General features: G+C 43.0%; 2 protein-coding genes across 3 annotated transcripts in view; one reads left to right on the top strand and one right to left on the bottom strand.

Moving 5' to 3' along the window:
• The window catches only part of LOC134337681 (F-box only protein 6-like), a 13,716-nt gene extending 10,172 nt beyond the window's left edge, over positions 1–3,544 (bottom strand). The window contains exon 1 of one of the 2 annotated variants that reach the window (XM_063032874.1): positions 3,392–3,544. The gene's annotated coding sequence lies outside the window, so the exon portion shown is untranslated. Of the gene's footprint in view, positions 1–3,353 lie in introns of both variants that reach the window. The other variant, XM_063032873.1, reaches the window with a different exon arrangement.
• Positions 2,748–25,647, top strand: LOC134337680 (proproteinase E-like). Its single transcript, XM_063032872.1, has 7 exons — positions 2,748–2,955; positions 16,437–16,525; positions 18,194–18,297; positions 18,402–18,530; positions 20,996–21,132; positions 24,076–24,218; positions 25,429–25,647. Exons 1-7 carry the CDS (start codon positions 2,898–2,900, stop codon positions 25,645–25,647), a joined length of 879 nt encoding a protein of 292 aa, XP_062888942.1. The 5' UTR covers positions 2,748–2,897.

Genomic DNA, 25,647 nt, shown 5'->3' with positions numbered 1-25,647 from the left:
CACATCTCCAGTATCTGCATATTTTTAAAAAATTTTCAAGACAAAAAGGAGAACTATAAAACAGGATGATAATTTTTAAATCACTTAATTATTGAACTGGGAGCCAAATTAGGTCAATGGGCTTGATGCAAAAGGTGAGGACAGTGAGGGATAGACAACAGACAGTGGGTGGCAAAGATAACAGGGAGAAGCCACTCAGACCATTAATCAACTAGTCAAGGCTGGAAAGGAAGCTGAAAGGGAATTACATGCCTTCCAAAAATTCTGAAAGTCTGAAACTACTTTCAGATTAAACAACTGAGGCCTGGTTATTGCTGTTTCAGTGAAAACACAGCAGCTGATTTGAACAAAGTAAAGTCACACAGTCATGTGATTAAAAACTAGGAATGCCCTTTAGGTGACAAAGTTGTGCGATAAATATTGTCTGGGACACAGGTGAAAACTCTTCTATTCACCCTCAACATTCTGCCCTGGGATCCTGTATATACCTCTGACAACATCTCTCATTTCTACTGACCTGCCACGATCTCGAAAGCAAGAGTTAACTGTCAAATAACCCAGGGGCCACAAGGTGAAGGATCACTTGAGCTGGATTCTGGAATGGGAGGAGGAGGGGATCACAGACACGACTCAGGGGCACTTAAGGAAATGCAGTGGCTTATCAAGGACATTCAGCACAACTTTGTTGGTGGAAGATCCTGTCTGATGAATTTTATTTAAGTTTCCTGAAGTAACAAAATATGTGCATGAGTTGCTGAGAATAATGTAGTTCACTCCACAAATACTTCAATTGTGATGACGGATATTCACTGCCCAAGGTCAGGCAGCTTGTTTTGCCAAGCTCAGCTTTCCAACCACAGCACCTGACAGTTCTAGAGATCAAAGGGTTGTTCTTGAATAAGTTAAACTTCCAAGCAATATTCTTTGTTCAGCTTGTTGTAAATGAGAGCCAGTCTTCAGTTCTTAATGTAACTGGCAAGCAGTAAGCAGTCTGAAGTTAAAAGGACAGCTTTGCAAACAAACACCACTATCTGTAGAGCAGAAGTGCTGGTGCACAAGAGGTGCAGTGTAAAACAATCAGGCTATGTTAATTGGACTTGTATCAAACCAGACAATACTTGCAAAATTAGTTAGTTCATGGAAGCTTGCAGACCAGATTAATATTTTCATTTTGCGTATCAAATAGCTTATTTGTTAATCGTTGGTAGGTCTGTATGCTCAAAGGGTCAGCTTCTCAGCATTAATTGCGGTTACCTGGAAACTCTGTTCCCAGAAGCTTTTAGATCACTTGTGTGTAAAGGTGCAGTATCTGAAAAAATATCACGAGTGTTAAGTCACCGAAGTGGTAGAAAAACTTTCAATGATAGTGAGCAGTCAGGTTTTTTTTTTTAGGAGTGATCCAAGAACATCGAGAAGAATGACAGAAATATGAGGTGAATTAGAATCCATTCCCCTGTCTTCAGTTTCTGTGATGGGCGATACGTCATCTGCAACTCGTTGGTGTCTTTTTAGCTTACAGGAATTGTGCCTGTGTTTTAGAAATCATTTGTAATTTGGAAATCTTCTATAAGATAGAAATCTTCTGTGAAGTTTTAAATGTGTTTTAAGAATATTATTTAAGTTTAAATGTATATATATCACTAAAAATAAATGGACTGTGTTTAAACTACTTTGTTAACTGTAAGTATTTCCTCCTTGCTAGGGAGGGGTGACCCACCACTCAAATAGTGGTTCTGGGCAGAGAGACTCTTCGTGGAAGATGAACAGGGGAAGTGAACTAGCCTTTGAAGAGTAGGTAGTTACAGTATAACCTCCTTTAGTGAGCATACCCATAACTACCTGTATTAGATAGGACTTAAGGTTTTTGAGTTTAGAACTTTGTGGTCAAAAAACCCAATACCATCATACAGTAAGGTCATGGGCAAGGTTCTACATGGAATGCTAATCCAAAAAGTTAGAACCATGGGATCCAAGACAAAATAGAAAAGTAGATCCAAAGATGGCTTGGTTAATAGGAAAGGTACGTCACATACAGAGTTTCTCCGTTTAGCAGACGATTTCCCTCCACACCTCTGACGTAGTGGGGATACAAGGCAAGTTACAGCAGTGGTTTGCCATTGCCTTCCTGCCGGATGAGTTTCCAAAGAGATCACCAGCTCGTAACCCAGCACGGATGGAAAGCGTGCAGGGGAGCCGGCTGGATTCGAACTCGGAACCTTTTGTCACGAAGTCCGACGCTGATGCCACTACGCCACCAGCCGGATCGGCTAGGTTCTGGTTAATAGGAAACTGAAACTAAGATGGAGAGTTGCATATGTGACTAGTCATATAGCACAGGGACTGGTGTTGGGACCCTTGTTTATTATAGACATTAAGAATTTGAAAACAAATGTAGGAAGTATGATTAATAAGCTTGAGATTCCATGAAAAGTGAGTGGGTTGTGGAAAGTGAAGAGGCAAGTCTTAGATACAGAGCAATATTGATCAGGTGGTGAATTGGGCAAACCAAAAACAGATGGAAGTTATTTCTGATTAATGCAAGCTGATGCCTACTTGGAAGTCTAATAAGGGCAGGATATATTCCATGAACAGTAGGGCCCTAGGGAATTTTGGGGAACAAAGAGGTCTTGGTATCCAAGTCCATTGACCCCTAAAGATGGAAAGATAAGTAAAAGACGTGGTAAATACAAGGTACTACCCATGACTACCTGGGGCATGGAATATCAGAGCACAGAAGTCATGGTTCATTTTTTTTTATCTTTAGCTAGGTAACAGCTGGAATATTGACTATGCTTCTAGTCACCAAATTATAAGTAGTACGCGATTGCCCCGAAGAAGATGCAGAAGGTTCATTGGAAATTTTCCTGAAATGAAGTGTTTCACTTAGGTGGGAGAGAATGGATTCGCAAGATTTATTCTCCTTGGAGCAGAAAGGACTAACAATGAATTGCCAAGGTATAAATGTGGTAATAGTATTAGTATATCGGGGTACAAGTTGGACCTGCCGGGCCGAAAGGCCTGTTTTGCGCCGTCTGGGGTGCATGGGTAGGAGACCTCCAATTCCCCCACCACCAGACCCATGTCCTGGAGCTCTCCCTCCCCACACTGCGGCCCAGCGACTTCACAGCAACAGTCCGGACACAGACTATGCCCCAGGCAGATTTAGTCCCGTTTTCCTGATCCCTGCCCGGTGTAGTCTGCACCGGATTCCGGCCTGGTCTATATCCGCTCCCTGCCCGGTGTAATCTGCACCTTATCCCGGCTTGGTGTATATCCAATCCCTGCACCGGATCCCGGCGCTGACTTGGCGCCGCCTACACCGGGTCCCAGCCCGGTCAATATCTGCTCCTTACCCAATGCAATTTGCAGCGGGTCCCGGCCCGTAGCTTACCCTGCCGCTGCCTCCTTTCGTCCCTTCCGTGTTCCCAAGCTGCCCCCTCAGTTTCCGCAGATGACTGAAGCGACGAGCCTTTTCTGATTCGCAACCAGAGAGAAAAAGCATGCTCTTTCCGGAATGCAACCATTGTTTTTGTTTCGCTTTATTAAAAATCGGACTCTGTCTTGCGGTGTTGGCAGTTGGGGGCGGTAATGTTAAAAAGTAATAATCAGTGTTGAAATTGACTGGATGTAAGGCGGGGCGGTCCTCTGCTGATTGCGAGGAGCCCTTGAGGGAGAATGGACAGTTGACAGCTCTATAATCTACTACAAATTATCAGTCAACCTGTTACTTTACTCTGTTGGACTAGTATCAGTGTGTGTTGGGAATAAAGTAATTAGCTGCAAATACTTTCCTATCTGTTGGTAACTTCCTAGAATGCAGTAAATGTTGGAATAACTTCAACTAATGGCTGCACCATAAGCGGCTGATTCCTTTAAAACTGTCCTGTGCAGACCAATAGAAACTTGTCTAACTTTACTTCCGTTCGTTTTTTCTACGCCTTATCCAGCGTGATAGCGATTGTAACAAGTCTAGTCTTCTGACACCTCAGGTCCAACAACACTCGGGATCAAATTCGGAATTAGTGCGCAGGACAGAAAGAAGCCCCAGACAGTTGTAAAATTAGTCAGCTCCGTCTTGGGTACTGGCCTCCGTAGTTTCCAAGACATCTTCAAGGAGCGGTGCCTCCCTCAGAAAGGTGACGTTCTTTATCACCAAGGGCATGCCCTCTTCTTATTGTTAACATCAGGAGATCCAGAAGCCTGAATTGACTTTATTACTTACATCATTACTATTCGATATCCATACTATTCTATACTACTAGACAGGTATATGGAGGAATTTAAGGTGGGTGGTTATATGGGAGGCAGGGTTTGAGGGTCGGCACAACATTGTGGGCCGAAGGGCCTGTATTGTGCAGTACTATTCTATGTTCTATCCTTCATATATGAGGAGTAAAAATCTTTATGTTATGCCTCCATCTAAATGTGCAGTTTATAGTAATTTATAATAAATAGTATGTACAACAGGACAGTCAATATAACATAGAAATACAATTGTATCAGCATGAATTAATCAGTCTGATGGCCTGGTGGAAAAAGTTGTCCCTGAGCCTGTTGGTCCTAGCTTTTGTGCTGTGGTACCGTTTCCCAGATGGTAGCAGCTGGAACAGTTTGTGGTTGGGGTGAGCCGGGTCCCCAATGATCCTTCGGGCCCTTTTTACACACCTGTTTTTGTAAATGTCCTGAATAGTGGGAAGTTCACACCTACAGATGCGCTGGGCTGTCCACACCACTCTCTGCAGAGTCCTGCGATTGAGGGAAGTACAGTTCCCATACCAGGCAGTGATGCAGCCAGTCAGGATGCTCTCAATTATGCCCCTGTAGAAAGTTCTTAGCATTTGGGGGCTTATGCCACATGTCTTCAACCGTCTGAGGGACTCAAGCTAAACTTCTTCAATGATCTGAGGTGAATGAGGCACTGTTGTGCTTTTTTCACCACACAGCCGGTATGTACAGACCACGTGAGATCCTCGGTGATGTGTATGCAGAGGAACTTAAATTGGTTCACCCTCTCAACCCCAGATCCATTGATGTCAATAGGGGTTAGCCTGTCTCCATTCCTCCTGTAGTTCACAACCAGCTCCTTTGTTTTTGCAACATTGAGGGAGGGGCTGTTTTCTTGACACCCCAGTGTCAGGGTGATGACTTCTCTGTAGCTGCCTCATTTGAGATTAGGCCAATCAGTGTCGTGAAGGCACGCATTCAGCACTTCAGGAACAGCTTCTTCCCCTCTGCCATAAATGGACATTGAACCCATGAACTTGTTTTAATATATATTTCTGTTTTGCACTATTTTAACCTATTCAATATACATATACCGTAATTTAGTTATTTATTTCTATATTATTATGTATTGCATTGTACTGCCGCAGCAAAGTTAACACATTTCACGACATATGCCGGTGATAATAAACCTGATTTTGATTTTGATTCGATTTATTATCACATGTATGATGTGCGGCAGCAGCGCAGGACATAAATTATACTGTGCATTATAAGAATCAATGCATAAATAGTGCAAAGAATTGGAATTACAAGGTAGTGGTCATGGGTTTATGGACCATTGCAAAATTTGAAGACACTCCTGAATCACTGAGTGTGGATGTTTAGACTCCTGTACCTCCTCCCTGATGCTAGTGATGGATGCTACCTTCTTGAGGCATCCCCTCTTGAAGATTTCTCAATGGTGTGGAGACAAGGTGAGGAGGAAGATGGATTGTACTAGTGTGTGCAGTTTACAGGCAGCACCGCATGGATCTTAGAAGATGGTGGCGCGACGCAGCACGCGCGGCCACTTCGGTGGTGGTGTCTGTTATTTGTCAAGTAGGGGACCGTGCACAATTCTGAGTTGATGGAGACAGACGTGACAGTACGGAGGAACATCTGGAGAAAGCTCTGAAATGCCCGCTTCGCTGCCACTGTTACTGTGTGGTTCGGAATCTCTGGAGGAGAAGGCCCCGAATCCTCGGCTTTGCTTGTTTCGGTGGCCGGGGCGAGGTTGAAGGCGCTCGGAATAGGATGGCGCTTGGGAGGATGTATTGGAGGGGCTGGTTGGAGGCTGGAAGTTTTCAGACGGACAGACTCAGTGTCGGCTGCTGTCGGGTGCTTGCGATGCATCGGCAGTTGTCAGTGCCTGGAGGTTTATGGCAGGGAGTTTCTCCCTTTGCTGCCTGCGATCGGAGAATCGGGAGTCGATCGACTTGGGACTTTGGGACTTTTTTTACCGTGCCCATGGTCTGTTCTTTAGCAAATTATGGTATTGCTTTGCACTGTTGTAACTATATGTTATAATTATGTGGTTCTGTCAGTGTTAGTCTTTGGTTTGTCCTGTTTTTCTGTGATATCACTCTGGAGGAACTTTGTATCATTTCTTAATGCATGCATGCATGCATTTCTAGGTGACAATAAACGAGGACTGAGTGTTCTCATAATCTAAAAAAAATGCATTGTAACGTGAAAATAGGGATTCTGCTGCACCTCCCAATGAGAAATTCAAAGAGGAAGAGAGACATATTTACACTATTCCTGACAATTCCTAGTGGCTGATTGAGAGAAACATCGGGTGCTGTGGCCCAATCATTTGACTGCAGAATAGACAGATGGCAACAGCTTTAGCTATGTTAAGTGAATGGGTTAAAACTTGGCAACTGAAGCTTAATGTGGGGAAGTATAAGGGCATATACCTTAGTAAAAGGAATCTGAAGGCAGACTTATCTGAATGGAAAAAGAAATCATTAATCCAATGTGAGACACCATAATGAAAAGCCAGTACAGTATTACCAGTTTGTGTCCTCTTTGTATGTGCAATATTCTCTCTTTACTACAGTGCTAGTGTTACCTCCATTCTGCTCAATAATTATGACCTATCAACTCTTTGACCCTTCAATCACCCCCAGATGCCAGATTATTACCATTCCACCACAGATCTGTGACCTCTCACAGACACTGTTGACCTGAAGGTGATGCAAATGACCTGACTGCACAGCTCAATTAAATATGATATGCAAATACTCAGCTGGGTTGTGCCAGGCTGTCCTTGGAGAGGGAGCACACGGTCACAAAGGACACAGTGGGGGACTTCTGGAAGCAGTGGGCCCCATGGGTATTCATTGTTTTATAGACAGTGGTATCCATATTTTAATTTGAATGTACTCACTGTCTTGTAAATATTGAATGTCTGTACCTCTGTATAAGTTATGTAAATAAACTTTTATAGTCCTGTAAAAAATAAATGGGTCACTGGCCTGCATCAAGTCATGGAGATTTTCTGAAGCACTTGGTGAATCTACAGAACTGGTGTCTGCACTGTCAGCCTCCTTCTGGGCTCAGAATCTGAATCAGAATCAGAATCAGGTTTAGTATCACTGGCATATGTCGTGAAACTTGTTAACTTTGCTGCAGCAGTACAATGCAATACATAATAATAGGGAAAAACTGAATTACAGTAAATATATACAGTATATATATATATATATATATATATATAGTTAAATTAAGTAAGTAGTGCAAAAATAGAAATAAAAAAATAGTGAGGTAGTGTTCTTGGGTTGAATGTCCATTCCAGAAATTGGATGGCAGAAGGGAAGAAGCTGTTCCTGAATTGTTGAGTGTGTGTTTTCAGGCTTCTGTACCTCCTTGCTAATGGAAGCAATGAGAACAACGCACGATCTGGGTGTTGGGGGTATTTAATGATGGACGCCACCCTTTTGAGGCATCACTCCTTGACGATGTCCTGGACACCACAGTTTCACCAGGAGCTGCCTTGCTCCTTCCCAGGTCATCAAATTCCTTCAGTAAGCACGCACAATGCCTTCATCTTCCATACTCGCTGCTGCCTTCGAGGCTTATTGGACATCTAGAGCGCAGAATAATAAATTCCACAGTGTGCATGATTACACAGGATGGCTGGTGCTGGATTCAAGGAAAGAGAACTAGCACCAGTTGCTCACTGCTGTAAGAAGTCATCACCAATGATAAAGAGCTGGCCCTCATGGCTGCAACAACAGACAAACAGGTAACCACTGCCGTCACTGACCCGTGCTATGTTTAGATCACTAACTGGTAAACAATGCTGGTATCCCCAACATTCCTTGGTCAGAATGCTCCTCATCTGATCCCGGCTGAAGCAATAATTAAAAGTGGAAATACCCCCATAGTCGGGACAATTCACTTTAACCATGAAAACTAGTCATTCCTAAATAAGCAGGAGCCAGGTGAGTACCACTCCAATGGATGGGAAGAAAATGCACATTTAGCTGTAACATCATACCGAATGAGGGCCAATGACACAAACTCCCATGAATGCTGATAAGATTTAGTGTAGTTGCAATGGGTCGGACTGCCAGACCCGCTCAGGAGTTTGGCAGGGTCAATGGAGCTACACAAGCTGTTCCTCATTCCTGCCCGCAGGCACCGTAGTTCAGTAGCACCCACATGAAAGTAATAGTGGAACAGGTCAAAAGCTTTAAGTTCCTCAGGGTCAATATCACAAATGGCCTGACTTGGACCAACCAAGTAGAGTTCACTGCCAAGAAGGCCACCAGCGCCTTTACTTCCTGAGAAAACGAAAGAAATTTGGCCTGTCCCCTAAAACCCTCACTAATTTTTATAGATGCACCGTAGAAAGCATTCTTCTAGGGCGCATCACAACCTGGTATGGAAGTTGTCCTGTCCAAGACCGGAAGAAGCTGCAGAAGATCGTGAACACGGCGCAGCACATCACACAAACCAATCTTCCGTCCTTGGACTCACTTTACACCGCACGCTGTCGGAGTAGTGCTGCCAGGATAATCAAGGACACGACACGACCCACCCAGTCAACACACCTTCTGTCCCTCTTCCCTCCGGGAGAAGGCTCAGGAGCTTGAAGACTCGTACAGCCAGATTTGGGAACAGCTTCTTTCCAACTGTGATAAGACTGCTGAACGGATCCTGACCCAGATCTGGGCCATACCCTCCAAATATCCGGACCTGCCTCTCGGTTTTTTTGCACTACCTTCCTTTCCATTTTTCTATTTTCTATTTATGATTTATAATTTAAATTTTTAATATTTACTATCGATTTGTAATCCAGGGAGCGGGGAGCGCAGAATCAAATATCACTATGATGATTGTACGTTCTAGTATGAATTGTTTGGCGACAATGAAGTATAAAGTGTAAAGTATAAAGTATAAGTATTTGAAACCGAGAGATAGTTTTGCAAATCAGAAATACAGCCCTGTACCGACTTCCCACACGACAGGTCCCAGCAGCCGACAGATCTCCCAAATGCTCATTCGTTTGTACGCGCTGTTGATGAAATGGGTGTTGATAAACTGTGGACGACCTGTAACGGCAAACGTCCGGTGTCCACGCAGTGTGAAGGAGATGAATAAGGTAAAGAACACAGAGCCCTGGACATACTGCATTGGTGAAGTGTGAGTGGGAACTTGTGCAGCTTTGGCCAGTAAAACTGAAGGAGAATCCAGACCATAAACATGAGAAAGTCTGCAGGTGCTGGAGGAACTCAGCGGCTCAGGCATCGTCAATGCAAATGAACAAACTGTCGACATTTCGGGCTGAGACCCTTCGTCAGGATTAGAAATAAAGGAGGAAGATGCCAGATTAGAAAGGTGGGGTGAGGGGGGAGGAAGGAAGGAGGTGATAGGTGCAGTCAGGTGGGTGGGGTAAGTAAAAGGCTGGAGAGGAAGGAATCTGATAGGAGAGGCAAGTAGGCATAGGAGAAAGGGAAGGAGGAGGGGACCTAGGGGGAGGTGATAGGCAGGTAAGTAGAGGCAAGAGGCTAGAGTGGGGAATAGAAGAAGAGGGGAGGGGGAGGGAAACTTTCTCTGCTGGAAGAAGAAATCAATATTCATGCCATCAGGTTGGAGGCTGCCCAGGCAGAAGATAAGGTGTTGCTGCTCCACCCTGAGGGTGGCCTAATTGTGGCACAAGAGGAGGCCCTGGACTGACATGTTGGAAGGGAATGGGAATGGGAATTAAAATGGGAAGTTCCACTTTTGTTGGATGGAGCCCCACGTATGGACATTGATGGGCCTAATCAATTGCTGACAACTAAATACAGAGTATGAGATGCAGTGGTCATAATCTCCTTCGATGCTGAGCAATGAACGATGACATCGTTCAATATGCAGTCTGTCAGCGATTAATTGTGTTTGCAGTCAATTATTTTGTATGTTTAATCTTCTACAAGACTCAGCCTGAGACAGTTAACAGATTTAACTGTGAAGGACCCTTGCAACTAGCACAAAATGTTGAAGGACTGAACACAGCAGCAATTTGTGGCTTATCGGAGCGAGCTAGAGGTTCCTTCAGAGCAAAGCTTATCCTCCCACAATCAAGGGAAGGGAACTGCCTGATAAGGCAGCTTTTCTCCCACGTGGTGCGGATGACAAATGATATCTGTGTCCCTGTACAGACCCAGTGCAGCAGCCAGTGGAAACGCTAGTATGAGTCGTCACCACCTCAACCTCACAGGAAGACCGGGGACTGGAACATAGGACTGCAGGTCCGCAGATCCAATGAATGAAACGGGAGACACTGACTTAAAAATGGGTGTGTGAGGTGTTTACTTAACAGTGAAACACTAAATCGGGTACCTAGCTAAACAAGTATTTGTCTAAGCTATCCAAAACCATTACACCGTACATTCAGTTACCTTTAGATGAACAGATACTCTGCTAAACCTCTCCAATTTACAAAACCCAATAAGTAAGCAGGCTACGAACAGATACTTAACTGAATAAACTGCCAGGCGGTGGGGTGGGCGGGCGTGTATGTCTGCAATTCTCTTCCTTAGGATTGGTCGTGAATTCAGCCTGAAGGTGGGCCCCATGGGTGGCAGAAAAAAAAGAGAGCGAACCCTCTGTAGGTGCCATCTTTTGTATCCGTAAGGTGCCCAGAACCGCAGATGGGCTCCATTGCACCCAAAAACCCACTATATAATGGGAAAAAGAGTACTGCAGACTTTAAATGAAGCGCAGCACGATGGAAGAGGCTTTCTAACAGAAGAAACTACGACCTCCCCCCACCACCCCTGGAGGACAGGGACCAAGTCTGCTAACAATCCAGGAATTTAAGTGATGAATACCCTCCTCCTGCTTCACATCTGACCACTCCTGCTGGAAGCACATCTGCAGATGAGAAGGAATGGGAACTGGAATGCAGAAGACATGACCAGTGATGTCAACAAACCACGATGAAAGCATTAAAGTGTAATGGTAACTGACTCTTTGTAATGAAGGCTGGTTCTGGGAGTGAGCTGTTGGGAAGATTGTTCAGAATGGAAAATAGACAGGACGAGATCCAAATTATGGCAAAGGCACCAAGTTCTACAACCTTGATGTCCAAGCAAACCATGTCATGAGGGACAGCGAGTAAAGGAAAGTACACAGAGTGCCAGAGGTTCATCATTGCAGCCTGGATGAGAGTGAATGACAAATGAATGGGTCCCTTTCAATGGTGGGGCTATCCGGCAAAAAGAAGCACAAGAGGTCCTTCCAGCCATTCTGATATAGAGCACCTAAACGTGTGGACAGAGCAAGTGGTCTGAGAGACTTGTATTTATTCTGACAGTGTTCTGTCATGCCATGTAACATAAACTACTGCCTGGGAACCTGAGACAAAATAGGTTGCCATGCAGTAACTACTGACAAACAAGTCTGGCAGCATCGAAGTTACACAGAGTCTGAGTGGGTGAAGGTAAAGATGCAAAGTGTACTGCAGTGGGCCAGTCGGGAAGGAAGCAACACATAAAATGCCATGAATGCAAAGCCTCGTCTATTTAATCTCTCGATACAGTAATTATCATAAATTATCAAGAGCATAATGGATCCTAGAAGAGGACGTGGTTGAATGCCTAGAATAATAGTTTATTACATCTTGTGCTAGCTCCTTATAGGTAGCCACGGATGATAGATGTAGGTCCACATAACACATCGTGGCCTACTAACTGTGGATGGGGTTCTTAGTGAAAGACATTTTTGCTGGCTTGCTTAATTAGAATATCCTTGAACCTTGCTTGTCCTGGAGCAGATTTCTGTCTTGGGGCCAAGAAGTGGGTATATGTTTGGAATTCTGCAGTTGTGGAATAATGTGAATAAAGCAGGTATTAATTCAAGCAAGAAGGAGTCTTCAGTTCTTAACGTATGTAACATGCAGTAACTAGTTTGAAACATAAAGCACAGTTTTCTAAGTCCTCCAAACAAACAGTACCATCTACGGAGCACAGGCTAGTGGCCAACTAGAGAGGACTAGCTGCTTAAGTGATGTGGTTTATAAACTTGTTTATAAACTTAAAAGACACTCATCCGTCTAAAGCTTGAGCATTGCGCGGCCATATGGGATCCCCATCAAGCTAACAATAAGAAAAAATCCAACGCCGTGCTGCTCGCTTTGTGTTAAATGATTACAGCAGGAAATCCAGTGTCACAACACGCTCTCTAACCTTCAATGGGAGCCACTTGAAAACCGGCCAATTTTCATTTTCAAAAAAGTTCACAACATCACTCCATCAAACATCCAAATTCGTCACAGGGTCAGTTCAACTCGACAGCAAACTGGACTTCACATATTGAAAACTCCTCCATTCAATAAGATTTGCTACCAGTACTTCCTCTATCCAAGATCATCAAGAGAGTGGAATCTTCTGCCTCCAGACCTGCGCAGTATTTCTGACATTAATATTTTTAAAGATAGACTCAATCAAATCGATTTAGGGGATCTGGTCAAAAAAGCTTACTTTACAATTTAACTCCCACGCCGTTCACACCGACTGCGCGTTATAACAGCTGTCCGGCAGTGCTTGCGCAGTACCAAGCAGAAGCAGAAACTGAGAGGACCATGAGATGTTCTCAAATGTATCAGCCAATCAAAGTCAAGGTCAAAGTTAAGTTTTGGAGGTATGTTAATTGGCCTACAACAAACTAGGCAACAGAGGCTAAGTTACTTTACACCATTGTGACCAAGTTCAGGGAAGTTTGCAAACTAGTCGTGGATTTGTGGAATTCGTTGCCACATACAGCTGTGGAGGCCCAATCATTGAGGGTGTTTAAGGAGGAGATTGACAGGTATCTAATTAGTCAGGGTATCAAGGGATATAGGGAAAAAGCCAGAAATTGGAACTAGATGGGTAAATAGTTTAGCTCATGGGGGAGCTGCGGAGCAGACTCGATGGGCCGAATGGCCTACTTCTGCTCGTTTGTCTTGTGATCTTGTGATCTAGACTGATTTTGTCGACTTGCACATCAAACACGGTCACGGGTATAATTGCTCTATTAATAAAAGTGGTGCTTGAGTATTAATTTTGGGTGTCTGTTGTCGCTAACTTCAAAAGTATTTAGACCATTGTTGTGGATTATTTTGTCCCAACAAAGGTGTTTGAACGTTAAAAGGTGTCTCATCAATTAGAGTGTGCTCCCATTGTAAACACTGTATATAACTCAATGGAACTATCATCTAATTCAAAATAAAGCAGTAAACAAAGAAATCATGTTGAATTACCTGCTTTTTACCTTTGCTCTTTATAGTATAAAAGCTTGTTATACAGCACCTTGTGTTCAGGGTCACTCCACTGTGTGGATCTCCAAGAGAATGCCTGCTTGTCCATTTATATAAACAAGTGTTAGTGTCTCTCCAGTGATTAATTTCACAGTCACAACGAGCTGTTTAAACGTGATCTCTTCATTCCCTCACCATGGATAGGATGTCTAAATAAATACCTGACATTAGCAATGCAGTTTTACAAGGATAATTGCTCTAGTAAAAAAAGTGTGGTGTGTGAGTCGATCAAGAGTTCTGTGGCAAATTAACTGATCTTTAGAAGGACATCCATATAAAAATTAGAATCAGCTTACGTGCCCCTGTGTCTTGACTGTGATCCTCTCCTCAAGCATTCCAGAATCTGGCTCAAGTGATCATTTGTCATGTGCCACGTGCATTATTTAATTTGGAGAGGTTCTAAACACACCTTATTATAGGGTTCTTTAAACTGATGATTTTCACCACAAGACTGGATCAGAAACAGGAATTAGCTAAGATTTTCTGGTTTGTGACTCAGCCTAAATTTGTTTCCCTCTTCACCACATCAGCTTCATTATCAACTTCAGATGTCTTTAATGGGAGAGCTACAGTATACGTAAATACTGACTTACAATCACTCATTTTGCATCATAACCTGAAATTCAAATTCACTCCTATAAGCCTTATTGCACCTCACCCACAACAGCCTCTAGGTTAGGTCAACAAACTCACTGATTAGGGCAAAAATGAAAAAATCTGCAGATGCTGGAAATTCAAGCAACACACACAAAATGCTGGTGGAACGCAGCAGACCAGGCAACATCTATAGGAAAAGGTACAGCATTTTGTGTGTGTCACTGCTTAGGGATCAAGTTGCTTGGGATTCAGGACAATGCATTATACCTATTATAATTGTATTGAATTATTACCTTTGTTCTAGTAAGTGTAAAAATTTATTGTACTTCCAGTTTGGGCTGATGCTACTGAGAGGGTCAAGGAGAGAATGCCTGCTAGCCATGATGAAGGATCTTTCATATCAACCAGATTCAGGGTCTCTCCAGTAACTCTGTTCATCAATCACAGCAAAAGTTTCACAATTAGTGTAGTCACTCCACACAAATCAGAAATGAGTGACCTGTGTAAGAATGCTCCCATGGCAGATGGCAGACTACATAAACAATGCGGCCTTGACGTGAGGACCTCAGATTGTTTAACTTTCCACTTAATGTGGGAAATAAAGCAGCTATCAGGATTATTAAAGTATCAAAAGGATCCAAAAGATAGTTGCAAGCAGGGTATATAAAAGACCAAGTCGTACATTGGGACTCTCGGTAACACAGCAAGATGTATCAGTTGCTTCTCGTTGTCCTGCTTGCAGCCAGTGGTAAGTCACCAACAGAAAATGCCATCTAATCAGATAATGTGGAATGAATTTGTCACTGCCCACTAGTACACCTAAAAAGGAACAATGATAGTCTAGAAATTATCTTCTAGCATTTAATTGCATTATAGCACCTATATGTGTCACCCCAAATCTGTATAAGCATTTCCATCTTGCATTAAGATTTCCCGTAATGCGTTACTGTGTTCCCCAATGTCATACTGGAACTAACGTTGTCCCTTTCAGTGCAGTATTCACAGATGATGTGTTGCAAGTTCTAACCATTACTAGAAATTGGCCTAATACGTATAATCTGCACAGCTAACACCCAATAGGGCATTCCATAATAGAAGCAATATTCTTCCAGCCAAAGGGGAGAATACAGCTACTTCATGAATGGATGATCCTGTTATGAGAGAGGATGAGAAAGTGTTCCCCAGTATCAGAGGGTTCTGGACCTACTGGGGAAGGACAAAGCCCAGAACAGTCCATGAGAGCAACCGAGACCCTCCAGGTAGTCATGACAGGAGGTTGCCAAGGTAATCTCTGAACAGAGTAATACAACATGACTGCAGTCTATGAATACCTGCACTCTGAGGAAGCCTGCAGCGAAGGAAAAGTCAATGAAGTCTTCTCTTCTGAAATACGAAGTTTGAGATTAAGGAAGAGAATGCAGAATTTAGAAACGTGGCTGCTTTGGGCATTGTCAGCAATGGTGAAACTTAAGACAAGATGATGTCAGAGAGCATGTGTTTCTGTAAACTATGAGTGATGAAGGTCTTACCTGATGGCCTTCTTATACACCGTCCCCCTGGTTGCCTCTGATGTGTCTGATGCCAACAGTAGTTTTCCATGCAACCAGCTAGGCAAATCTCCATTGGAAGTTAATATGAGTACAGATATACTGTATCATGGTAAATCAGTTCTGAATTCAAAGATGTCACGCTACTCTAAAAAAATGTCAGTTTCAGTGTGAGCAATGCATGCAAAATGCAACGAGTTAATAGAGTACTGACGCACAGCCTTAGAAAGAAAAGATCTTTAGAAGTTGTTGATTCATAAATATGTCAGTTTGTCAGTTCTCAAACCAGTGAGATTCAAAACAGTCCTGGAAATGATTTTTGGGTAATGGGGACAAATTGGAAAGTTTTACCCAGGGAAAGGGTGTTGGGGTAGATGAAAATCTCACCAGGAATGTGAGCGTTTGAACTTCCTACTCCCCCCAAGATACTCCCCACTCCACATTAAGTCTAATAGCCATCTTACCACAGTGTTTCCCAGATTTGTGGAAAGGCTTTATTTAGGCCTGTATCTGCTTCATGTCCTAGGCCCCTCCTGATGTTCGATTCCATTGAAAATTGATGGAGGAATTCAGCACCACCCCGCGGTGTCCTTTCGAAGAAAGCAAGCACAGATTCACTTCCATTACAACAATGCACTATAATTGCAAAGCACACATTTGGAATGGCTACTTTAAATATGCAAATACATGTCATGAGGTGCTGCACAGCTAACCTGTCACTCCTGTATTTCCAGCATCTGGCTGTGGACAGAGTTACTACACCCCATATGCCTCTAGGGTGGTTAATGGAATTGATGCGAGGCCATACAGCTGGCCATGGCAGGTGAGAAAACAGGGTTTTAAACTCAAACTCCCTAAATACTAGAAGACAGAGGAAAACCAAATGGGAAGTGTAAAACTTCAATCAGTGACTGTGGAAATAAGAGGTTTATCCTGCAGAAGCTAAGTGTCCTCTGTGCACATACAGTATATCCTCTGGTCCAAATGCTTCAAGTGCCTTTCAAAGGCAAGGCATGTCAAAGACAAGGCACAAGGAAATGGGAGAAGTTAGGGATCAAAGTCATTAGAAACTAGTCATGATTAAATGCCTCTTAAGTTTGAATTTTATGAGGTTGACTTAGCAAAATGAAGAGCAATGTAAAGGTGACAACAAATGTGGCATAGTGGTGCCACTGTCTCATAGCTCCAATGACAGAGGTTTAATCCTGACCTCTGGGACTGCCTGTGTGGGAACTTCTCATTCCCCCTGCAGTTTCTTCCCATATCCACCAATGCCGTCAAATGTTTCACAGTCAGTAGGAATGGAAGGTAACGTCTTGCTTTTCCATCTCACTCAACAGCAGCATCCTTGAAAATACAGTAAGAGTCAGCCTAGACAGCATGGTCATACTCTGGTCATGAGCTTCACTCCTTACTGAGCAGAGCTAAAACCAGAGGGATGCAGGAGGGAAATACAATAAGGCAGTTATCAGTTGCCAAATAAAACAAAAGAACAACTTGGATTTACAGCATATATTCCCATTAACATGGCAGAACTTCCAAAACAACAGAGCCACCAACAAACATTTGACGGAGTGCCAAGTAAAGAGATGTTAAGGCTGATGTTTGTCAGAGTGGATTAATGTGCATTTTAAAGGGAAGCGGGGTGGGAGAATGGAGAGGAGTAAGGATGGGAGTGCAGATGTTAGAGACTTGACTGCTAAGCATGGTGGCAGTAGTGAGACTTGAGACCAGAACAGGAGGAATGCTGGTACCTCAGAGGTCTATCTGCTGGTTTAGAAAGGTAAATGTAAGCCTGGTTACTTAGACAACACACATAAAAGTTGCTGGTGAACGCAGCAGGCCAGGCAGCACCTCTAGGAAGAGGTGCAGTCGACGTTTCAGGCCGAGACCCTAATCCTGAAGTTTTTTAAAATGTTTAAATAATTTGCAAATGTAACTGACCCTGAATACCATAGACACTATTGAAAAACCTTGCTAGCTTTGACAGGAGGTATGGCTTCACTCCCAGGTTTGTGCCCTTTCCGAAGTTGTCAAGGGGTTCCAAAGGTGGGGCCGCAGAGATTCGCTACATGAAGCCAATGTTCCTGTACCTTACTGTCTGGCTCAAGGGTGCGGGGAGTCAATGTCCAAGCCAAGTCCGTGCAAATAGGCATGGGCTCTGGGAATGAGTCTTGTCTACAAGCAAGTGTAGTTCTCTTCAGCAATGTAACCAAGGTGCAGATGACGATGAGAAATAGAAGGAGTCTTAGGTTTATTACCTCAGGAAATTACAGAGGAAATGGTGTAGGAAAGGGAAGAAAAGTAATTTTTGGGATCCTCTGGTTATAAGTAGAAAATTAAAGTAGAAAAGAATCAAGAATGATTGTGGGAGAAGGAGGTGAGGAAAATGTCTCCAATCAGAATCACCCATCAAGGAAGAAAAATGAGTACAGAACATGTTGCAAGAAAAAAAAGTGCAATATTAACTTGCAGTTTTGTTTACTATTAGGTTTCGTTGCGAGTTGGATATCCAGGAAGCAATTCGTTTTCTCACACTTGTGGTGCGACGCTAATTTCCTCAAACTGGGTTATGACAGCAGGCCATTGTATCTCGTGAGTATGGCTGCAGTTTCAATATATTTCTTTCCTTTTCATCAAGATCGGCTACATTCCTGGAGTAAATGTGGTTTATATTTGATGCTGTTTTTTGTTGATAGCTATGGAAGGGAATACCGTGTGGTACTGGGAGAGTATGACAGAGATGTTGAAGAGGGTGCAGAGCAGTTCATAAAGCCCAGTGGTATCTTTGTTCATCCACAATGGAATATGAACTGTGTGGCCTGTGGGTAAGTCATAACCTCATTAGATGCTCATTACTGATACATATTAATGTCTTCTTCCTCATTTTAGTACATAATATATTGTCCAAATTGCTTATAGTAAGGAATCTATAACAATTGAAAAAAACTATTCAGAATTAAACTTAAGATGCTTCAAATGCTCAGGACTAAACGATGTCCAGCTCTTACTGCATGCAGTCATGACGTGATTCTTCTTTGAAAGTGCAGTACCATTTGTGCCTGGCTGGAGTGTTCCTGAAGCAGTCTTCTCTTCTCTGCCGGTGGCATAGACTGTCAAACTCTTGTCTGCACAACACGTATGACTTGAATCACTGTTTCTGAGCAGTATACTGTGGACAGTCAAAGCATTACAGGACCTTACGGCCTACTCATTTATAAGAGCCAGTGTAGCTATTATTAGAACAATGCAGACATCCCACATCTCCTGGAAGCTCCAGGAGTCTCCCGCATATTAATAGTGGCTCCCTGATCCCTGATGCCAGCAAATTATATACAATATTCCGGAAATCAATTTTTTTGAGAGCAAACGAGTAAGAGCGGGAGAGCGACAGAGAGAGAGAGAGAGAGAGAGAGAGAGAGAGAGCACGAGAGCGAGAGCGCGCCGCGGCAGAGTATTCCAAAAAAAAATATAAAACATACGTCACCCCAGACTACACTAAAGTGTACCACTGCTTAATAGGGGTCAAAAATAATGACAGTGTTGCTTGCTGCACTGTTTACAACAGTGACTTTTCTATTGCCCATGGTGGGTTAAGACTGTAAAAGACATGTTGAGGTGAATTTAACAGGTGTCATTCGTTCATTAGCATAGCTAATGTTATTTAAACTAGCTGGCTAGCTGCTAAGGAGCTACTCTATTGCAGACATCCCATATCTCCTGGATGTTCTGGGAGTCTCCCGCAAATTGATGGTGCTACCTCCCTGAAATCAGTTTTTGCAGGGTGGGATGTCTGACAATGTTACTTTTTCTGCATTAGTGTAGAAAGGAAGTCTCTAAGTACCGAAAATAACTAATAAGTGGTGTGCATAAAGGGCTTTCAGATGATGAGTCACATTTGTTTTGTGGATATTGGATGCTGACAATCATTAACTTCTGTCTATGTTCATCAGTGACATTGGTCAATGTTGATGAAATGATATCCAATTCATTTTAAGAATATTCTAAGTTTGCTGTGTGAAAGGTCCCAATGAAGGACCAGTCCTCAAGAAGGGTCTCGGCCGGAAACGTCAACTGTTCATTCCTTCCCATGGATGCTGCCTGTACTGCCAAGCTCCTCCAGAAACATAGAAACCCTACAGCACAATACAGGCCCTTTGGCCCACAATGCTGTGCAGAACATGTACTTTCTTTAGAAATTACCTAGAGTTACCTATAGCCCTCTATTTCTCTAAGTTTCATGTACCTATCCAAGAGTTTCTTAAAAGATCCTATTGTATCTGCCTCCACCACCGTCGCCGGCAGCTCATTCCACGCACTCACCACTCTCTGCGTAAAAAACTTACCCCTGACATCTCCTCTGTACCTACTTCCAAGTACCTTAAAACTGTGCCTTCTCGGGTTAGCCATTTCAGCCCTGGGAAAAAGCCTCTGACTATCCACACAATCAATGCCTCCCATCATCTTATACACCTGTGTGTTCCTGTGTGGAGCAGTCTGTGCAATGTGATACAGCCACTATTGGAAGTGCCACTATCCTTCAAACGCCCCTCACTCCCTCTGCTAGCTGCACTATGCTCAAGGAGAAAATTTGGACTTCAACTCTCCTTTGGTCAAGAAATGTTTGTAATATTCATAATTCAGCAGGGTGCTGCAAATTCTGACAAAAACTGGGAGGGTAGTAATTCAGTGTTTCAAATTCAATTTTCTTGGTATGATGTGGTAGGATAGAACAGGACTCTGAGAAGCCCTTCTCGGAGAAGTGAATTCTCACAGGTACGCATCAAGGGCAACACTTCTTTCTATAAGGGAACAGTAAGCGTGAATATCTGACTTGCATGGCCTCAATTGCTGAAAGAGGGATTACTCTGCTTAACTATTTGAGTAAAAGGAAAATGTGCTCCAAAAATGATTAAGTGGACAGCACGCTAGAATAGCTGGTAGAGCTGCTGCCTCACAGATTTGGCAACCCAGTTTCAATCCTGATTTCTGGTGCTGCAGGTGTGGAGTTTGTGAATTCTCTCTGTGACCAAACCCACCCCCCACAATTAACTCTGAGTGCTGCCGTTTCTTCTCACATCCCAAAGACAGATGAGTTGATAAATTAATTGGGCTCCATTAATTGCATTTGGCAGTTAAGTGTGTGGAAGAATCTGGGGACGGATGATAGAAATGTAAGAAGGGTAAAATTGATGCTTGATGTCCAGTCTAGATTCAGCAGGCTGAAGGGCATATTTCTGTGTTGCATAACTGAATAACTGAGCATTAAGTAGGAATTTCCATTCTTTTGCAGGAATGATATCGCTTTAATCAAGCTCTCAGAGAATGCAGTCTTGAATGACAAAGTTCAGATTGCTTGTATTCCACCTTACGGTGAAATTCTTCCCAATAACTTTTATTGCTACATTACTGGATGGGGCCGGCTCTACAGTAAGTCAGCACAAACCGTCAACATTTTTTTTCTGGCAAAAGGTCACCAGTCTTTCCTCCCTCTCCGCGGCTGTTACTGGACCTGATGAGCATTTCCAGAATTTTCTTTTTTTTTCAGATTTCCAGTAAATGTGTACTCAAAAGGTAGGACAAATGGAGGGAGCATTCTACAGTTGGACAAAGATGAGAGTATGGAGATTTTGAGGAGGATGTTTTAGGATGGTAGGTTTACAAGGCTGTTGTAACTGTGAACAAAGTCACTGGAGGGACACAGAGCTAGTGGATATAGAAGCCTTTATTCTAGCAAAACAAGTATGCAGACGTGATATTCGAGGCACACTTGGAAGAAGAGGCCTGCCTGACCCAATATTACATGGCATTATTATCTGCTAAAGATCAAAGGTATCAGCAGGACAATTCTATAGTTACAATGTATCTACAATGCTTCCTTTGAATTGCATATAATTTTCAAACAACTCAGTCTTCACACCCACAGTTCAAACACCCAAAACGAACGTTAATTCCCATCTATTCTGGGCTGAATTCATGCTTATACAGGCTTCTGTGGTCAAATAAAAGGCCATTGTTCAGAGTTGCATTTTAAGTTCAATTTACTGTCCACTTTCAGGTCTGAAGACTGGCTGCTGTTAAAATTAGTATTTGCTATATACAGGTTTTCCCCGCCATCCGAAGGTAGAGTGTTCCTATGAAACGGTTCATAAGCCAAAATGTCGTAAAGCGAAGAAGCAATTACCATTTATTTATATGGGAAAATTTTGTGAGCGTTCGTAGACCCAAAAATAACCTACCAAATCATGCCAAGTAACACATAAAACCTAAAATAACAGTAACATATAGTAAAAGCAGGAATGATATGATAAATACATAGCCTATATAAAGTAGAAATACTTTTCCACAATCATTGCCGGCACTGTTCTCCGCGATGAAAATCTGATGCAAGCGCTCTAAGCAAAAAATCTCACGCAAGCGCTGTTGGCAAAAACACTCTCTCCAGTAACCTCTAAGCTATGAAGCTGCCAAATCATACCAAACACGTAAAAATACACAGCCGATATAAAGTAGAAATAATGTATGTACAGTGTAGTATCATTTACCGGAATTGGGACAACGCCGAGTACACTGATGATGGTGTGTCCGGCTGAGTCGTCGCAGGTTGGGGTGGTGTAGTGGCCCCCACCCTCCGGGCCGACTGATACCGATCCACAAAGCATACAGGGGTACAGCGGTAGCCGGGAGGCATCCAGCACATCTTTAAGAAAAAAGCCGAAAGAAACATGCTAATTAATTAGGTGCTGCCCGACAAGTAATTGTCGGCCCAGATCAGAGGCGATTGCCGATTGCATCGTCTCTGATCTGGGCCGACAATTATGTGTCGGGCGGCACCTAATTAATTAGCATGTTTATTTCGGCTTTTTTTTTAAAGATGTGCTGTGTGCCTCCCGGCTACTGCTGCATTCTCCGCGAATCGGTATCTGTGGCCCGGGGGTTGGAGTGGTGGGATACTGGGGTGTTATCTCATCGTCATCTGTTTCCATTAGAGCAGGCAGCTCATCTTCTCCTATGACTGCCCGCCTCGATGTCGAAGGTCGAGGTTCGTTGTCTGCAGTGGCTGATGTGGAAGGCTGGCTTGACTGTTGAACCTCGCGCATTTTTCTATCATACAGTTCTTTGTAAGCACTCAAACGATCCTGCAAATATCTCCTAAACCTACGTACCCTTTCAAAATTAAAGTCGTACTTTATCATTGTAGTGAAAATCTCACGCAGTTGCTTCACGTTCATTTCGCTAATGAATTTGGTTTCGATTGTTATCCTTTCCTCTTCCAATTGCATCAGCTCTTCATCTATCAGTTCCTGGTCATGGGATGCCAACACCTCTTCAACATCATCTTCGTCAACTTCCACAAGCCAAACTCATGTTGTCCTTACTTCGTTCACCATGATCGAAATGCTTAATTATGTCTAGTTTTACGCTAAGTGTGACACCCTTACGAGCTCTTTCAGGATTTTCCAATACCTCAGAACTCATCTTGCTAACGGCTGCGCAATGCAACGTGTTTAAGCAATGACATTCCGAATCCGGGGGAGAGTGGCTGCTCGGGACGCGCGCTGCCTTTTATCGCGCGCTGATTTTTTTTTATCTCACGCTGATTTTTTCCGTAACAGTGAAAACACCTTCTGTTAGCGAAAACAGGGAACTAATGTAGGTCTTTCGTAACAGTGAGGTTTCGAAAAGCAGGGGACACCTGTACCATAATTCCAGAAAACATCCTAACAAAGGCCATGTGGATTTAGTAGTATTGTTTATTAAGAAAGGTTTAGGAAGTTATGGGCAAAACAAAGGCAAATAGGACTAGCTTGGATGGGCACCTTTTTTGGCATGGACCAGTTCTGACACAGTATGACTCTATGAGTCTGTCAGAAGTATGGACATCTTAAACTAAAGTCAATGTAAGTCAGGGAACACATGGACTTACAGCCATGAGTAGCAAAAGTTTAAATGAGTTGAAGTCTACAGAGTGGGCAGAAGCTGAAAGAGCCTCTGGAAATCACTGAAATTGTTGGGTCTGGGAGTTGAGAACAGTACGATGGGTATCCAATGTGCTTTTGTCTCAACAGCTTTTCAAGTTAGCTATGATGCTGCAGTGCCTTGTTGTCATCAGTTGATGTCTTGACATAGTTAAGAGTGGGATGAAGAACTTTGTTCTTTACACAGAGATTTTTTTGCATTATGAATTGGACAACTCTCATATCTTTTCCATAAAGAGAATGGTGACAATCAACCCTTGGCCAAAGCAAAGAACAGTGACAGTAGAGACCTTTAGAGAAACTCTGTATCATTAATGCAACATTTACAGGTGCACCTACATTGCGATATTTTTGATATTTCATCATTGTGACTGGAATATTTTTGTCATTACAGCGAATGGACCACTTCCAGCAAAGCTACAGCAAGCTTACATACCAGTTATTGACTATGAGCATTGCAGTGCACCAGACTGGTGGAGCACTTCTGTGAAAGAGACCATGGTTTGTGCTGGAGGTGCTGAAAAGTCCGGATGCAATGTACGTAGTAAATACAGATATTTATTTGAGCCTATCGAAGTGAGAGATAAGGCAGGTCCTTTCACATGGTTAACTTGAGGTCCCAAAACTCCAATCCACAACATAATGAAGAAGTGCCAGTAGATGCCACACAATGCCCCCAGCAAGTGAGGTAATTCGTTCTAAACTCCATTAGCTCCAGGTGATGACCCCATCAATGTATCAGTTGGAAGCCTCTCTATCCACGTAGAAACTGCTTGTGTTTCTGGCAGCCCAATTGGCTAGAAGTTCTGTTGCCTAACTGCCATCAGAGTGTTCTGGTCCACTGGATTGTGAGTGGGACTTGGGGTTGACTGCTGGAAGCCAGTACTACACATTTCTCTGAGCGTAGTCTTACACTAGATCGACTGTAAACTTATGAAATGGTAATTCACATCCTGACCGCTATGAAATGATGTTTTCAATCCATGAAGTGAGCATTTATTGTCCAAATCCCTAAGTTATTGTCTATTTCAAATCCTTAGCAATTTCAGAGAACAGTCAAGAGTCAAAAGCTTTGCAGAGGGTCACATATAGGTTAGACGTGGTGAAGACAGTAAGTTTCTTTTCCTGCAGGACCTGACAGGTTTCTACATTAATCACTAGGGCACTCTCGACCCTGGCATCAACCACAAACCTGACCACATTTATTAACCCTGGGTCCGGCTGTTCAAGCAAGCCACAGTCCAGATGTTGGCCCCAGTTTTGGCTTCATACCCAACTCTCACTCTGGACCACTGGGTTGATTTCTCAATCAACCACAAACTGAGGCAAATTCTGCAAGTGTTGTAATTGAATTAACAGACATCACCAGACAAGGACAATCTATATCTCCAAAGTGGTGTCAAATTCATTTAAGACTGAATTAGGGTATAAGTTGGGAGGAAAGGTGATTTTTGATGAGTTTTATTCATTAATTTTTTTGTTTGTTTATTTATTATTTATTGTACCATTGCAGAGTTAGAATGATGCCACATTAAACTTACACAAAAGTGTGCTTGACAACAATATGTGAAATAATCACATTCCAACATTTCCCATTTACTTTTTGTTCACATAATGGAGGACAGTCATTTTGACAAAGTATTGTGGGGAACTTCCAGCTCGTGCTGAATTGTGGTGTACTGTGCATTGGCAATTACCAGAGAGGAAGGAATTAAAAAGTAGAAACAATTTGTCTCATTTTCTTCAGGGAGACTCAGGTGGACCTTTGAACTGCCAGGGTTCTGATGGACGCTGGTATGTCCATGGTGTAACCAGCTTTGTGTCAGCCTATGGATGTAACACCTATAAGAAACCCACAGTCTGGACTCGAGTATCCGCCTTCAATTACTGGATTGCTCAGGTAGGTACCATTTTCATGCAGAAAGGAATGTTAATATGTTGGACTTGTTATGCAGATCAGAAATGA

The sequence above is a fragment of the Mobula hypostoma genome, chromosome 25, assembly GCF_963921235.1.
Source record: "Mobula hypostoma chromosome 25, sMobHyp1.1, whole genome shotgun sequence".
Taxonomy (NCBI): domain Eukaryota; kingdom Metazoa; phylum Chordata; class Chondrichthyes; order Myliobatiformes; family Myliobatidae; genus Mobula; species Mobula hypostoma.
Note: the sequence above shows the minus strand (reverse complement) of the source record. Positions and strands in the feature narration are given on the sequence as shown.

Excerpts from the sequence above, each read along its gene's own strand:
- LOC134337680 (XM_063032872.1), top strand. The coding sequence starts at position 2,898 with ATGGATTCGCAAGATTTATTCTCCTTGGAGCAGAAAGGACTAACAATG. Across the intron at positions 18,531-20,995 it reads ATGAACTGTGTGGCCTGTGG|GAATGATATCGCTTTAATCA; the intron begins GTAAGTCATAAC and ends ATTCTTTTGCAG. Across the intron at positions 21,133-24,075 it reads TGGATGGGGCCGGCTCTACA|CGAATGGACCACTTCCAGCA; the intron begins GTAAGTCAGCAC and ends TTGTCATTACAG.